The sequence below is a fragment of the Pleurodeles waltl genome, chromosome 12, assembly GCF_031143425.1.
Source record: "Pleurodeles waltl isolate 20211129_DDA chromosome 12, aPleWal1.hap1.20221129, whole genome shotgun sequence".
In the NCBI taxonomy this organism is placed as follows: domain Eukaryota; kingdom Metazoa; phylum Chordata; class Amphibia; order Caudata; family Salamandridae; genus Pleurodeles; species Pleurodeles waltl.
In genome coordinates, this window is record NC_090451.1 from 78245188 (window position 1) to 78261989 (window position 16802).

The 16802-nt window shown below is 43.7% G+C and overlaps 1 protein-coding gene across 1 annotated transcript in view; it reads right to left on the reverse strand.

Moving 5' to 3' along the window:
- The window catches only part of REXO1 (RNA exonuclease 1 homolog), a 346277-nt gene extending 331252 nt beyond the window's left edge, over window positions 1-15025 (reverse strand). The window contains exon 1 of the mRNA XM_069218223.1: window positions 14714-15025. Within this exon, the coding sequence (XP_069074324.1) occupies window positions 14714-14912 (199 nt within the window). The 5' untranslated portion in view covers window positions 14913-15025. The remainder of the gene's footprint in view (window positions 1-14713) is intronic.
- Between the last annotated feature and the right edge of the window lie 1777 nt (window positions 15026-16802).

Sequence of the window (16802 nt, forward strand, 5' to 3'; positions counted from 1 at the left end):
ACTGGCAACCTGAGATCAGGCTGATGAATCACCAGCTTTTACTGAAACCCCAAAAGCCAGACCTCAGGAATGATTAGAGACATCAGAGGACTGTCCAAAAAGACCACATTAAATGGACTTTCACAATCAATTGTAAAGGTACAATTCATCGCAAACACCAGCATTCCAGATTCATAAAGCAAATGTTCACAATTAAATTCTGATCTACTACAACACAGAAAACAAAACAGTAATATTAAGATATTGAAAATGTTAGACGCAACAGAACAGAACTATGTGCAGGTATCTTTTTCCAAAATCTATTTTTTACATACAGAACATGAATCAGACAGTGATAAAAATTTACAGCTTTGTAAATCGAAAGTGTACCAAGTAAATAAAAACTTTTTTTTTGTACCTGATGTTGCTTGGGTTAACAAGTATGGATAGTTCATTTCAGTCTGCCAGCGTGCGCTCTGCATGATCATGCCTCTGGCTAGCAGGACACAATGTAAGCTACTGGTTAGGGTAGCATGCACACAAGACACAAGTTACTGTCTACTGTAGCTAGTTAACACCCTTCTGCGCTGCAAAGATAAGAGGGCAGGTCCCGGTGGCAGTTGCTACCACTCCAAACTGCTTGACAACCCGTTAGGGGGCATGGCTTATGAAGGCATTTGAGGTGGCTTATTGGATTCAGAAAAACACCTCCCTAAGACCTTAATGCTGCTACTGCACTACAAAATCTAGTGGCATAACATGAAGCACTTGTCTGTAAAACTTTAAGAGCCATCAAGTGGAATGAAGTCTGAAGTATAATTTGTGGCTGTAGCTATGTAATACGGTGGCTGTACTAGGGTACTTTTGTTAGGAATCTCCTTTTATTAATCTACGCAGCAGGAGAAACCACGTTTATAGGTCTGTGTAGGAAGTTGGCTCTGTATATACTATTTCAAAGTAAGAAATAGTGTGCACAGAGTCAAAGGGTTCCCCTTAGAGGTAAGATAGTGGCAAAAGTAGATAATTCTAATGCTCTATTTTGTGGCTTATCAGAGGGTAGTGTTAAGCATTTGTTGTGCATTACACACACAGGCAATAAATGAGGAACACACACTCAAAGACTTACTCCAGGCCAATAGGTTTTTATATTGAAAAATATTTTTTAAGAACCACAGGTTCAAGATTTACATCAAAAACTTTAAATGTAAGGTACTTCACTTAGATACCTTAGGAAGTTTGAATGAAAACAATATCATGTACAGTCTTTGTAAAAATGGCAATAAGCTATTTTCAAAGTGGATACAGTGCAAAAATCAACAGTTCCTGGGGGAGGTAAGTAAAGGTTAGATTAGGAGGTAAGTAAAACACTTACAAGTCTCAGTCCTGGTGCATAGGCAGTCCACGGTTGGGGGTTCAAGGCAACCCCAAAGTTACCACACCAGCAGCTCAGGGCCGGTCAGGTGCAGAGGTCAAAGAGGTGCCCAAAACATACAGGCGCCTATGGAGAACAGGGGTGCTCCTGTTCCAGTCTGCCAGCAGGTAAGTGCCTGCGTCCTCGGGGAGCAGACCAGGGGGTTTTTGTAGAGCACGTGTGAGGGGGGGGAAAACACAAGTAGGCACACAAAACACACCCTCAGCGGCACAGGAGCGCCCAGGTGCAGTGTGCAAAGCAGGCGTCTGGTTTCAGGTAGGAAATAATGGAGGGACCCGGGGGTCACTCTAGCGGTGCAGGCAGGCACAGGGGGGCTTCTCAGGACAGCCACCACCTGGGCTAGGCAGAGGGACGCCTGGGGGTCACTCCTGCGTCGAAGTTCGGGTCCTGGGGGCTGCGGGTGCAGTGTTGGTTCCAGGCGTCGGGTCCCTTGTTACAGGCAGTCACGGTCAGGGGGGAGCCTCTGGATTCTCTCTGCAGGCGTCGCTGTGGGGGCTCAGGGGGGTCGTCTCTGGTTACTCACGGGCTTGCAGTCGCCGGGGAGTCCTCCCTGAGGTGTTGGTTTTCCGCAGGTCGAGCCGGGGGCATCGGGTGCAGAGTGTAGAGTCCCACGCTTCCGGCGGGAAACGTGGAGTCTTTAGAAGTTGCTTCTTTGTTGCAAAGAAGTAGATGGTTTTGAACAGGGCCGCTGTTCACAGGAGTTTCTTGGTCGTGTAGTCCAGGGTAGTCCTCTGAGGCTTCAGAGGTCGCTGCTCCCTGTTGGATACGTCGCTGGAGCAGGTTTTCAAAGTTGGAGACAGGCCGGTAGGGCTGGGACCAAAGCAGTTGTCGTTTTCCTCCTCCTCTGTAGGCTTGTAGGTCGGCAGTCCTTCTTTCTTCAGGTTGCAGGAATCGGATTTCTTGGGATCTGGGGAGCCCCTAAATACTGAATTTAGTGGTGTGTTTAGGTCTGGGAGGGCAGTAGCCAATGGCCACTGTCCTTGAGGGTGGCTACACCCTCTTTGTGCCTCCGCCCTGTGGGGAGGGGGGCACATCCCTAATCCTATTGTGGGAATCCTCTAAACTCAAGATGGAGGATTTCTCAAGGCAGGGGTCACCTCAGCTCAGGACACCTTAGGGGCTGTCCTGACTGTTGGGTGACTCCTCCTTGTTTTTCTCATTATCTTCTCCAGCCTTGCCGACAAAATTGGGGGCAGTGGCCGGAGGGGCGGGCATCTCCACTAGCTGGGATGCCTTGGGGCGCTGTAACAAAAGGGGTGAGCCTTTGAGGCTCACCGGCAGCTGTTACAGTTCCTGCAGGGGGATGTGAGAAGCACCTCCACCCAGTACAGGCTTTGTTCCTGGCCACAGAGTGACAAAGGCACTCTCCCCATGTGGCCAGCAACATGTCTGGTGTGTGGCAGGCTGGCAGAAACTGGTCAGCCTACACTAGAAGTCAGGTAGGTATTCGGGGGGCATCTCTAAGATGCCCTCTGGGTGTATGTTACAATAAAATGCACACTAGCATCAGTGTGCATTTATTGTGCTAGAAGTTTGATACCAAACTTCCCAGTTTTCAGTGTAGCCATTATGGAACTGTGGAGTTTGTGTTGGACAAACTCCCAGACCATATACTCTTATGGCTACCCTGCACTTACAATGTCTAAGGTTTTGCTTTAGACACTGTAGGGGCATAGTGCTCATGCACATATGCCCTCACCTGTGGTATAGTGCACCCTGCCTTAGGGATGTAAGGCCTGCTAGAGGGGTGACTTACCTATGCCACAGGCAGTATGAGGTTGGCAAGGCATCTGAGGGGAGTGCCATGTCGACAGTCATTTTCTCCCCACCAGCACACACCAGCTGTGAGGCAGTGTGCATGTGCTGAGTGAGGGGTCCCCAGGGTGGCATAAGACATGCTGCAGCCCTTAGAGATCTCCCCTGGCATCAGGGCCCTTGGTACCAGGGGTACCAGTTACAAGGGACTTACCTGAGTGCCAGGGTTGCGCCAATTGTGGAGACAAAGGTACAGTTTAGGGAAAGAACACTGGTGCTGGGGCCTGGTTAGCAGGGTCCCAGCACACTTTCAAATCATAACTTAGCAAAGGCAAAATGTTAGGGGGTAACCATGCCAAGGAGGCATTTCCTTACAGTCTGGTCATACGTTCTAGCTGGAATAACACTCTTTCAATGATGTGATCGCCTCCGGGTACAGGGAAAAGTTGCCTTGCCTCAGCAAAGTTAAGAACTACACTGCAGTACAGTTTGAACTGAAAGGTCCCTGCTTCGTGTAGCCTCCTTCAAAGTTCTAATCTGCCAATCAGAGGAATGAGTAGATGTGGCAGCCTAAAGAAGACAAGCATTTGCAGTGCAATAGGTCTTGCATTTACTTGAACTGGAGCTATTGGCACTGCAAAAGCATAACTGGTCTTTTTATGCCACATTAATCAGTCAACTATGCCGCAAATGTTGGTCCTTTCTGCCACATAATTCCACTGGCCCTGCAAATCACGTTTTGAGCTAGGGAGCTGGACAACTCTATAAATACTACTCCAAGAGCCGGTTCCCACCTTTTATCACGTTCTTAAAAAAAAAAAAAACATTTTAAACTACTAGCCCCAGAATGCAAAGTAGAAACAAAGTAAATGAGCAAATCACGTTTTGAGCTAGGGAGCTGGAATACTATACCAAGGGCTGGAGCCACAGATACCCAGAACTTTCTTTGAGAAAAAGCAAGAGAGATTGAGAAGGGACCATTTTGAAAATGCTGCCTGCAGGAGAGGTAATTCATTACGGCAAACAGTCCATACAGAACGTTCACAGAGGAAGAGAAGCCTAAGGCGACAAAAGTGGATTTTACTTCATGGAGGCAAAAATCATAGTGCTTCAGCTGAGTATTGCCCATTGCTTGTGTCAAGAGCAAGAGCCTCTCAGTCTACATGGTAGACTAATGTTCCTTCTTGAAAGCAGGAGTTAACCAGCAGTTTCTATATATGCCACTCAAGGTAAGGCTATAGAGCTTAGATAGGGTTGTAGATCAAGGACCTTTTCAAGGGTGTACCGGGACTAGAGCCAATCAGAGGTATATTCTATGTCCAGTCAAAGGAGGAAATGGCTTGCTTAAATTTATCATCTTCATCGTCAGACAGTTTAAAGCACCTCCACTTCCGACACTCTGAGGCAGTAGCTCTGATCTTCATGCCCACAATTCCTGAAAGCACAAAATCAAAGGATATTACCTTTTGCTTTGATCATGCCATAGATGGAGGAGCTAGCTTGGCAAAGTAAATATGTCTAGAAAAAAAAAATCGTTCCTAGTCTGGTGCAAAAGGTTCATCACCCACTGTGATGGCAAACAAACTCTTGGTCTGATGAAAGCTCCTGAAAAATCAAGCTGGTGACGCCAGTCTTAATCACAAGAGTAGTATTTATGGATGAGACGGGAAGCTGTCAAACTCCTGTGTAATGGCAACTCTCCATTGTAGGTACAACAAAAGAGCCATGTGAAGGATCAAAAAAGGTGCGCACCAACCTTGAAATGTCTTCGGACGATAGGAACGTTTCAATGGTTCAAGGGGATAAGCCTTGGGTGCTGCTGGCCTAGGTACTTGTGGCATAGATGCATAGCTGAAAACCAACCCTCACTCAACTATCGGCTCGAGAATGCACGAGGCGGGAAAAGGTCTGAACTTTCATCCCTCGCCTTCAGGATACCGCTATTGCCTCCCTCTATGCCCGAGGTGCTCTAATAAGGAGAGAGGTTCTGAAAACATATAAATAATGTTACTATAAAAACAACACAAAAACACTGCACAGCTGGTACAACCACCTCTTTACCTGTCAATCTTCACAAACTATATTTGCATTCGTACCATCAAGAACAATAACAGAGATAAACAAAAACAGGACAGAGATGTAGTGATAGTAACAATGATAATAAATAGCAACTTTATTACGTCTCCGAAACTGTGTGGAAACTAAACTGAAGCTCTCTTGCAGGAGTTATGCAGTGCCCCTCCTTGCATGGGTGAGCAACTCATCTCGTTGGCAGTTTAATGTCAACGGCGCGTGGTAAAGGGAGGAATAATATCAGTATGAACGCTCACCACTGGAATGCAGGTCCGTGTGTAGCTCACATGGCTAAACAAACTTGTTCCAACCTCCGAACTGCCCTCCTGTTCACTGTGCGTGAGTCAACACATTTAATGACTTCAGACAATGTTAACATTAGCTTTAAGAGCAACTCAGCAATGATATATTTACATCACAGAGGTGCCTTCGCAATTCGTAACGAAGGAGAGGGGCCATCACACACTGCAAGAGGAGGAATTGTGACGCAGTGTGATGGCCAACAAAAGTGTTCTCTTAGTGAAATCCCCTGGGCGGGAACCTAAGCAAGCACAGGAGGGACATTTATCAAAATGCACCAATAAAAATGGAACATTTAAGACAAGCACAACAAAGAACGAATGGTAAGAATAAGCATGGTTAAAAGACCATTTTCAATACAACATATCTTGCAGACAGCGCTGCTTGCTGCCAAGCTTGAGCTACCAAAAAAAAAATATATATATTATTAATAATAATAATAATAATAATAATAATAAGAGAATCAGAATATGTACACTAGAGGTAACAGAATTTTCATTTCTCTAGTACAAAGGCGGCAACTTGGAAATTAACTAGAACCAATTTAAGGAGGATAGTGCAAAAGCAACACTGGCTTAGCTGCTATTAATCTTAAATTAACCTTAAGAGGGTTGGTTAAAGGTCACCTACAAAAGCAAACGGGAAAGTTCTACATTCGACCAGGAAAGGTTACCACCCAAAAAGGAAAAACTGCCTTGGCGTGCCCACTTCCAACCCCTTGATTTATTATTATGGATTTCAAAGTACATGTGGCATTGAAAGTTGAAGTATTAAATTATCTATTCCTGTCAGGAATCCACTTGGGAATCTAGGCAAAGGTTTAAAAGTAAATTTGGCCTTAAACTTATATTTATACCTGAAATGATCTTTAGGAACAACACCCTTTATGTTTAGTGCACAGACTACAACACAATGCATTCTTATTTCGTTAGATTTAAAATTGACAATCCATGTGGCTCTAATCAATGGTCCTATTTGTTGGATTTATTTATAGACTTGGCTATTTCTAAATAGTGTTTTTTAGGCCTAGAATACTTATGGCCTTATTTAGAGTTTGGGGGAGCAGGAGGAATGCCATAAACTGAGTCCTCCAGTCCTGCTAAAGATGTAGTTCTGCTGCTCTATTTACAGTCAGAAAAAAGCTGTGTTATCGCTAGAACTTCTGCTGCCTCTACTGGTAGTAACCCCTTACCCATCAGCTCATACGCCACAGAACCACTTGATCACGGAGACAGTTATCCTGCCTAGGGCAGGACACCCAAGGCATGGTGAAATCTGTTAGTAATAGGCTGGGTAAAACGTTCTGCGCACTGGGGCCATTTACATTTTTTTCAGTGAAAAACTCAAACATCTGGTGCCATGTTTTGTAGCATATCTTGTGTGGCTACACTGCACATGGGCAGTGCAGAGGCGCTATGTTTATAAATGTTTATGAGCCAAGTTAATCTTAAGAGGAACAAAGGTTAGAAATTCAGATGCAGGTGCATATCAATGACTGAGTTTGGCCAATGTAACACATTGATTAGCTGTGTGTATTGCTAGGCTCTGGCTTATTCCATATGGATCACAAAGGTAGTGTGATGTGTACAAACAACATAAGAACTGATTTGTATCTGAATTATGTAGAAAAAGCATAGATTTTATTTAACATCGTATTACAATGGTTGCAGTGAGGGGATACAATTGCACATCCCAGATTGTAAGTGGTTGTATACAAAAAACAGCAAGTATAATAAAGAAACAGATACATGGTGCTAGGAGAACCTAAAAACAGCCTGCTAGCTAAGGTCTCACAATATTTGGAGTCCACAGTAGTGAAATATACAAGGAAGGGTGAAGTACACTCCAAACAAGTTCTGGAGTAAAGATAAGTTAGTCAAGAGTCTGTTTTTGGTTAGTAATTAAGCCTCATTAATATCCCACTTACTCTCCCTCAAAAGTTGAAATTATGGTACAGTACTAACACTATGTTACATGTGAAAACGACAAACAGCTGGCATGTGTTTCAACCTAACTGGATTTTAAGTAAGGCTGAATCCATTTTACTCCATGGGAATGCCAAGCTATTGTGTCAACTAGTAATTGGCATTGTGTGTTGCTCTTGTCTAGCTTACAGCCTTTATATTGTGAAAAGTATTGTGTGTAATAGAGGATTGTAGGAAGCTGGCTACCTATGTAATGTGCCAATGTAGGGGTACACTATACAAATGGTCAAGGCAACCTATATTGCTTCCAGAGCTTAAATTAATAATAATGTGACACACTCAGAAAGAAACTCAAGACCTATTGAGAAAAAATAAAAAAGAGATTTTTATATTAATTTAGACAATAAGATCTTTGAGATCAGGTAAGTACTTTGAGTTAGCGATATTTAAAAATACAGAAAATACAGCTGTCAGATTTCAGGCATGAGTCGCGATTGTGGTAATGTTATCCCATGGAAGAAACATGCACTGCCTAGGGTCACTTGCAAATGACTTACAGGACTGTTCTTCTGGACTTAGGGTAAGTAGGGGCTAAGGTCCAGGAAAGCACTAACAGTTCAAGTTTACCAACGTTGGTGTGTCCAGGTGGAGAAATGCTTTCAGCGGTGGTAGCCTTGAATGCTACAAGCTAAAGTCAATGGAGAAAAGTACTGGTAAGAAAAGATTGCAAATGGGTCCTGGGGCACAAGAGGGGGCTCTGCACTTGAGGGTCTCAGGACCACAGAGACACCATTGGTTCTAATGGACTCTGGCTGAGGGATCTCAGTGCATTGGAGTTTTGTTCGGCGGGTCGGCAAGTTTGAGGCTCACAGTTCCCAGTGCACCTGCAGGAGAGGGGAAAGAAACACAGAAGGTGCAGGTAAGTCTTGGCAGCGGTGGTGTTCAAAGTGAACACAAACAAGTCTTGGTGCTTGCACATGGCATCGGTACCCCAAGTATTGGTGCAGGGAGGTACCCGGTAACCTCAGCGTCTCAAGGATTGGATGGACTGACAGGGCTGAAATCCTGAACACTCGGTATCTTCTTCCTGGTGAATAGCACCCTCAGTAGACCCGATGGTCAGCAAGACGGTGGACTGAGCAGTTGCCGTTAGTGCCTCCAGGTGCAGGAAAATGGTTCCTCCACTCCATAGGAGATGCCGGCTGGTTGGTGAAGTGCTCACAACACTTCAAGGCTTTGGAGGATGTACAGCTTCAAGAAGAATTGGGTCCTTGCCATTGACAGGAGCAGGCATGGTTTGTTGCCAAGCCCACAGCTAGTCCACAGTTCTTGTGTTTTTGTCTCTTCTTTGTCCTACTTCTTCTTGTAGTAGGCAAATCTAAGTTTCTGGTGTCAGGGTGCTACCTAAATACCTAATTTGGGGGTGTTATGAGAAGTGAAGAGTAGTAGTCAGTGGGCTACCGACCCCTGGGGTCTCTATACCCTCTATGACCACTTCCAGTGATGAGTGGGCATAACCTGGTCTTAGAGTTCCTAATTCCACCAAAAACAAGATGCTGTAACCCTTCTTTCGTGGAGCACATTAGGCAGCCCACCTCAGGGGTGTGACTTGCCTGGAGGTGGAACACACCTACTGCATAGCTAATCTCCCACCTGTCCTGGTGCCAAATTGGCGTCAGGGAAGGGGGTGGCATTCCCCAGGGTATGGGGAAGCCAGGGTCACACATCAAGGGGCGGCAGATGTTTTGAAGCCTCCAGCCCAGTTATGCTGATTTACTAGCCATCCTGCTATTGAAGGTGATAACACCTTCCTCTGGAGCAGGCATTGTTTCTGGCCTCTGAGGGCATGAGCTCTCACCTCCAGGAGGTCAGAAACTTGTCTGAGGTAGCAAACTGGTCGGTAGCAGACTGGTCGATATCAGACTGCAAGCACACTAGAAGACTAGTAGGTTTCAGGGGGCACCTCAAAGATGCCCTCTAGGTGTAGGTCATAAGAAATCCAATGCTGGCATCAGTATGGATTTATTAAGATGAGGTGTTTAATACCAAACACCATAGGTTTTAGTGAAGTTATTATTTTGCTGTGTAACTTGTAATGACCAGTAATATCTTAAGATGGCTTCCCTGTTCACTTATATCATCTAGCAATCGTACTAGACATCAAAGGGGCGTATCTGTGCATGCAGATATGTCCTCCCATAAAATATAATGCCCCCTGCCTTAGAACACTAGGCCTGCAGCAGGGGTGACTTACGTATATTATATGGAGTGACTTTGGCATGGCTTACAATGAGTGTGCCATGTTGTGTTTTCACACGGTTTGCACCTTGTCACACAGCTTAAAGTAGCAGTTTGCATGCAATTTGTAGAGGGTTCCCTTAGGGTGGCAGAAGACATGCTGCAGCCTCTAGGGACCCTCTGTAGTACCCATGCCTTAAGCAGAGGTACCATTTACTATGGATTACAGGGGTGCTATAGTGTGGGCCAATTGTATGCAATTAGACCATTTTACCGTGTTTTAGGGAAAGTGCACTGTGGACCTGGTTTGCAGGACCCTGGTGTACCTTCAGTCAAAAAACCTCAGTACTGGAGGCAAAATGGGGGTGTGAACATGTCAAAAAGGATAGTTTCCTACAAGGATGCTTTACTTCAATATTAAGGGTGGGGAAGGTCAATGAGTTGCCTCAGTAACGCAGAACTTTAAAAGGAATAGTACTAGGAACACAAGAGTGAAAATCCAGTAGATAATGTGATATAAATGCGGGAATTCATCAATGTTTAGATACAAAGCCAGAGTAACCTGTCGAGTGCAAAGGAAACCCTGTGTTATAGACTTTGCAGAAGGATGTAGTGTGTCTCAAAAACACTTTTGAACCAATGTGATTTGCCTCTAGGACAAGCATGATTACTTATTCGGCCATGGCTCAATAGGAATACACTGAGGTGAGGAGGATACGTGTGGTGCCACTTGCTGTGACTAACTTAGCTCAGCTCAGACAATTTATTTTAGGTTGGGTATTGGGATGCTCCATTCATTAGATTCAATATGAATATTGGTGAGCCAAGTTGATCTTTATTGCAAGACAACACGGTTACTGTTTTACCTTCAACTCCATAGAAATACACTGGCTGAAGAAGGCGAGGTGGGGGGGCCGGGAATGGGGGGTTTACAATGGGCTCATGTTTTAGTGAAAATGCTGCTTGGAACTGGCTAAAACTTTCTGAACCTTGTAGGGAATACAGACAAATATGATATGATCACGTGTTCATCTGTAAATCAGTCGGAATACATTGAGATGAGTGCAACCAATTTGATGCCACCTGTTGTGACAACTTTAGTTGGATCAGACAATTTACATTGTGCAGAGCAGGGGTTCTTAACCTATTGACGTCTGCAGACCATGCCTAATCATTTTTGGAACCTGGGGACTCCTCTATGAATAATTGTTGGAATCTGGACTCCCCCAGTGAGTCATTACTGGAAACCAGGGACACCAGCATAAGCATTTTTGATGATTTGAACTGCAAAACAATGCACAAAAAAATACAGGAACAAGCTTCCATCAAATAAATACACGAAGGATGAAATTTTCAAAGGACGGACCTGTACTCAATTTAATTGAGAGCACTCATTGTCCATATCATAGTCTGTTTGATGCACTTCCACTTCTCCCTCGACTCAATCTGACAATACTAACTTCATTTTTACAAATTAAGGCACACGTCTTGTAATGTTCAACACTGTGATATGATCTTCGTGTTTTATTTCACATTCACAAAGCAGTCTTCTTCAACTCAGACTCCAGCCAACATGTGTTTCGTCTATAGGGATGTAACCCATTGACTTTACCAGGGCTGTAAATAATATACATACATAGCATTGTAATGTCAACCTTACATATTTATGTCATTACGAAATGTCAAATCAGGCCCCAGTGTAATAAACGTGGAAACAAATATGATCCTCTAATATACCTAAATATTCATGCAAACATGCTATACGTGTTCACATACCCATAATATGTCTTCATAGATAGTCAGCATTTGTTAAGTACCAACAGCTATGTGCTAGAACAGGAAAGGATAGATTAAATAAATCTGAAATCCCGTAATAAAAGTAATATGTATAAAGTGTTATATACAAGAGTCCAGTTCATGCACAGGTGGAGTCAACTATTTTTTGGAAACCTCTGTGTGTTAGCATAATGTTGCGGGTGACACCCTTAGATCCAATGAAAAGTACCCGTTTGATCGAATCTTGATACGTATTGGAATCAAAGAGCTCCCAGTCCCTATTATCCAAATTGCTTGTTACCACTGCCAAATATTATGAGATTATCAGTGAAAATAACTCAAAGTTATACTCGGCTTCAATTAAAGATGGTGGTCGAACGAGAGAAATGAAAAGTAAAATAAACGTACCCCTTATTGACCACACTAGCCGATAATGCCCAATCCTTCAGCAGTTCATCCACCCCTCGTGTTGGGGAATCGTTCCTACAGAGGTGACCACATAAGGTCTCAATAACCAGGCTAACATTGCACAATCTTCAAAAATAGGAACCCATTCACTAATACAAATCGTATCTAACGTTGCATCTCAAACAAAACCACTAAGTCCATATCAGAAAGCTTCCATGTACTCACACAACTCCAAGCTAATGAAGCGCTCCACCCTGTCCTGGATGGACTGCTTAGTGTAACTTAACATAATCATTGTACAACTGTGAGCATCGAATTTGCCCTTAAAACCATCCATTTGTAACTTCCTTTTCAGACATCAATTTTCATTTTTTCACGTTGCTTCTTCATTTATATACATTTATTATTCTCTAAATATTTAATTTTCTAAGCAGCCATGGACCCCTGGTGCCCCAAGACCACTGGTTAAGAACCAACAGTGTAGAATGATGCTCCCTGTAGAATTAGTATGAACATTGGTGAATCAAGTTGATCTAGAAGTGAGAAAACACGATTACTTATTTCACTATACTTTCAAAGAAAGAGCTTGGTAGAAGCGTGGCACAGTGAGTCTATGTTTCGATGGAAATGTTGCTTTGCTCTGGCTAAATCCTCACAGACCTTGTAGGTGGACGCTGTGTGCTTTAAAAATGAAATAAATATTTATGAGCTTATTTTTTTTGTAGGGCAAGTACGATCAAGGCGAATGGAATTATGCAATTTTGCAGCAGCAACATTTTCCACATAATTGTGGATTTGCCTTATCACCATAAAATCGATCATCTGCTGCACAATTTGCAGAGTTTAACCAAAATAAAAAGTTTCCAACTCAAACTGACTGAATAATATTACTAATAACGTGGAGACAAGTGCTGCTGCACAGTGGAAGGCCAGTCGCAAAGGTTGACTAGTCACCTTTCTTTTGCCTATTGCTATATTTGGGTGTTAAACTGGTACTCAATAGGTGAAGCCTATGTCCAGTGTTAAGAATTGTGAAAACAAAATGACAACCTAATGAATAAGTAACACTTTCACAAAATGTGCTGCATCATGCCACATAATTTGCCCTTTGACACACATTTTCAAGCTTGATGCACAATATGGTCCTCTATATCATCATGATTCCAGAGGTCCAGAGTACAATTATATCTTCTTCTGGCAATTACTTCTAGGAATGCACTCAGAAGTGCCAACTGTAGCAACAAATTTTGATTGGCGGAGACAAATCATATACAATAAGTGTAGAGGAGTGCTCTCTATTATTATTAAGATATATATCAATACTGAGGTTTGCAGTTAGCCCATGTTTTGGCTTCTGTCAAGATAAATCCGAACAGACCTTCTAGCTGTATCTGTTGTGTTTGAGGGGGTGGGGGGACTCATAATATGACAATGCAAAGTTTGAATGAATGTAGTTGGTTCGATTATTTAAGCTTCAGCAAATGGAATATATTTTATATAAATTTGTGCCGTCAAATAGGATCGTAATTTTAGCCTGGGAATAACAGCCTCTGCCAGTAAAATGGGCCCGCTTGATAAAAATCCAACAAGTCAGTGTTGCTTCTTCCAGACTTCATGCTCACCGCATTTTTCTGTACAAGCGTTGTTACAGTATCACAAATTGTATTACTGACTCGTGTTTTCGAACTTTAGGTTAAGCCTCGTTCCTTGTAGGGTGATGTATTGCTATTATCTATTTGCGTTGTTGTCCTTCGCCTAGCTCCTGACTTTGTGCGCGCTCTAGAGCCCGTATTTAGCCTCTGCCAGTCACCAACAGCCCCCTCCTATGAGCAATCCCAAAGCGTGGGTTAGGTGTCCAAGAGCTATGATGTGATAACAGGAGTGTCTGTGAAGCTGAAGCCATTGCGTTTTCCGAATAATTATGGATTTCCAGCAACATCCATCATCTACTCTACAACCTTAAAATTATTTCGAGCTCAACCATCTAAAACATTTTTTTTTGAAATAGTAAAAAGAGGCAATACGTGTTCCCAAGCAGTAGAAATCCCTCCGCAAAGCTTGAATGGTCATTGTTGAGGTTTGGTTTAGCTCTCTGACATCATTAACTTAATGATGTCAGAGATTAGAAGGTGGGATGTCGAGAGATTCTAAGAGCGGCAGTTGGAGAAGGAAAAAAGAAGACTGGAAGGAGCAGGTATACATTGTGTTGAATGCTGCATTAATAAAGGTCTCCTGAGTAACCTCAACTGAGTGGACTCACTTTAACAGTCATCTTTCTGTTTCCCGTTGTACTGGGTGGTAAACAGGTACTAATAAAGTGAAATATCCGATCAGTGTCTTCATATTTAAAAATAACAACAACAAAAATGAACTAATACAACCGCAAAACATACTGCATAACACGGCATAATATACATTTCTTGCTTCATAATTCAGTCAACCATGCCACATAATTTGATCAACCCCCGGTGTATAGTTCACGCGGCCCTGGTTATATATCACTTATCATAGACTCAACATCATGGTCCACGGTAATAACGCTACTGCCCCTCGTCTCTACATGAAGCTCTACTCCATTGCTCTAGTGTGACATCTCAACTGACATCTAGGGTAAGGCTCCGTTATCTTCTTTGCCCCGCGGGCCGGGACTCTGGTGATGTTGGTACTGTCTTCAGCCCTCGCCCGACAGGTGTTGCCAGGCTCTCCCTATGCATTACACCGGGTGAGCCTTACCATCAGCTCCAATCTGTGTCTACCTGATGTAGGTTTCATTACTACCGGCGGATGTGACACAAGCCACCCCTGCTTTCCGCCCCTGAAGCCTTACCCTGTGCTCCGCTTTCTGCGCTACTGCTACTGTTGTTATTGTTGCTGCTACCGCCGGTGTTGTTGTTGTTGCTGCTGCTGTTGCCTCCGCCTCGGGCCCCGTGCCTGAAATGGCAGTGGGGTCTACGGCAGCGCCCCTCACCTCCGGCCCGTTCATAGGGACACTCGATGCCCCTGAAGAAGCCGGTGCACTTCAGCATCCTCGGCCTGCCACGGCCCTCATCCCTGCCGGGCCCCGCCGCTTCACCGGGGACAAAACAACGCAGGCGCCACCATCTTGGAAGCCTCTGCTTGGAAGAACGTAGGCGGGGCGCAGCGACTCACTGACAACGTGCTGACATCAAAGACCTGCGCCTGACGTAACAATGGCAGCACAGGAGGGCGAGACGCCAGCTTGCGGTTGCCGTGGCGACAAGAAATGTGCGCGGGCGCTGGCCTACTCACGCGAAGCACAACCTTAACGAAAGACTAAGGCAAGGAATCCATAGAATTGCATAAACCAGTCAAATACTAGATTGGTTTATGCGTTGGATAGACACACAGGAGTGCCCTGATTTGCTTACCTCTAGTTTTATTATCGCTACTTTATTGGAGTTACTGAATCAAGTAGAGGTTCGGTTCTTATTATAAAAATAGAGTTCATATTATATTCCAAACATTTCAGTGGTTATATAATACACGAGAGTGTACGTACTGTGTAATGTAAAAAATGAGTTATTGGAACAATTTTATAAGCTTGACAAAAAAATAAAAAGCATAGTCAAACTGCCTTATTAGGTCTCTTAAGAATTTACCAAGTATCTTAATAACTGTTAATCACTCTTCTGATATAGGGTTTTCAATGTAGTGCAACGTTAGTATGCATGCAGGAACCAATAAGAGGAAAATTGAGAAATGTCCTAGCTCATGTAAAGGAAAGTTTCAATTCTATGGCAGGACCGAAGGCTTCGGATTATGCTTTCTCTTTCTTTTACTGACAACACAGCAGCCAATGAAAACAATAAAAAACTTTAGGCTACATATCCTATGAACATTACGCAAGCCAATCATGGCCCTTCTCTGTTGAAATAAATAGTCTTAACACTAGAGTCGTCCTCTTTCTTTGCTGCTGCAGCAGCCAGATAAGTGCTTTTCGTATATGTGCTGTTTGTCGGCTTTTTATATTGTAATTCAAATTGTTCGAGCGTGCGTGCTTCTTTCCATTGTTGTCGCGCTCTTCATTGTTATCTCTATAGGGATCTCCTGATCCCTTGTCCTTGCTGGTGTGGAATGGGATCGAGGCCGACGAAGGTTTTGTTTCCGTGAAGTATTTGCTATAGAGGACGCAGTACTCTTTCTATTTCGCCTGACGCGCTTATGTGTTGTTCTGTATCAGAAGAGTTTTGTTTTCTGTTCAGATCAACACCTTGATTCCACTTCAGTGCACTCTGCCTCTTTTCATCGCCAGACGGGACTGTAATAAGCGTTATTAGGGCTTTGCCCGGGGGAAAAATACTTTTTGGTGTTGCATATTAGCAGGTGGCTCCCTCCACAATATACTGACTGGCTAAGCAGCTATATTGCTGCTCTTTTCTTGTTCTTTAATTTCAACTGCTCTAGGGTTCCCCCCCCTTTGAACTTCTCTATACCTCCCAGCACTATCACCATCGTATACTATTCCGATGAGGAGGAGCAGTATGAAGAACTGCAGGAAGTGCCTATTGAGTACCAAATGGAGGAAAGATTGGTGGAGAAACTTGGACACCATGTGCAGGACTCCGTGAATTGGGCCCTAATCAAGGCCTTAAAGCCATTTACTCAACCCTTGACCAACTTTGGCAGCAGAGAGCTCTTGGGCGAAGGCAGTCAGCAAGTTCACTCGCAAATTTTTGAGCCTTTGGAGGTTTCTGGCCTCCCTTTACTATGTTCTGGGTTATCTTCCACAGCTGAAATATTGGCTCAAATGGCAGTTTCAGTGCTGCATGACCACAAGTATGAGGATTTGTTCCCACAAGAATCAGCAAGTCCTTTTTCCAAGCTCTCTCAATCTCAAGTTGATTTGTAGGCTCAATCTTCCTCTTTTAAGTCCGAGTCGGACGACTCACATACAG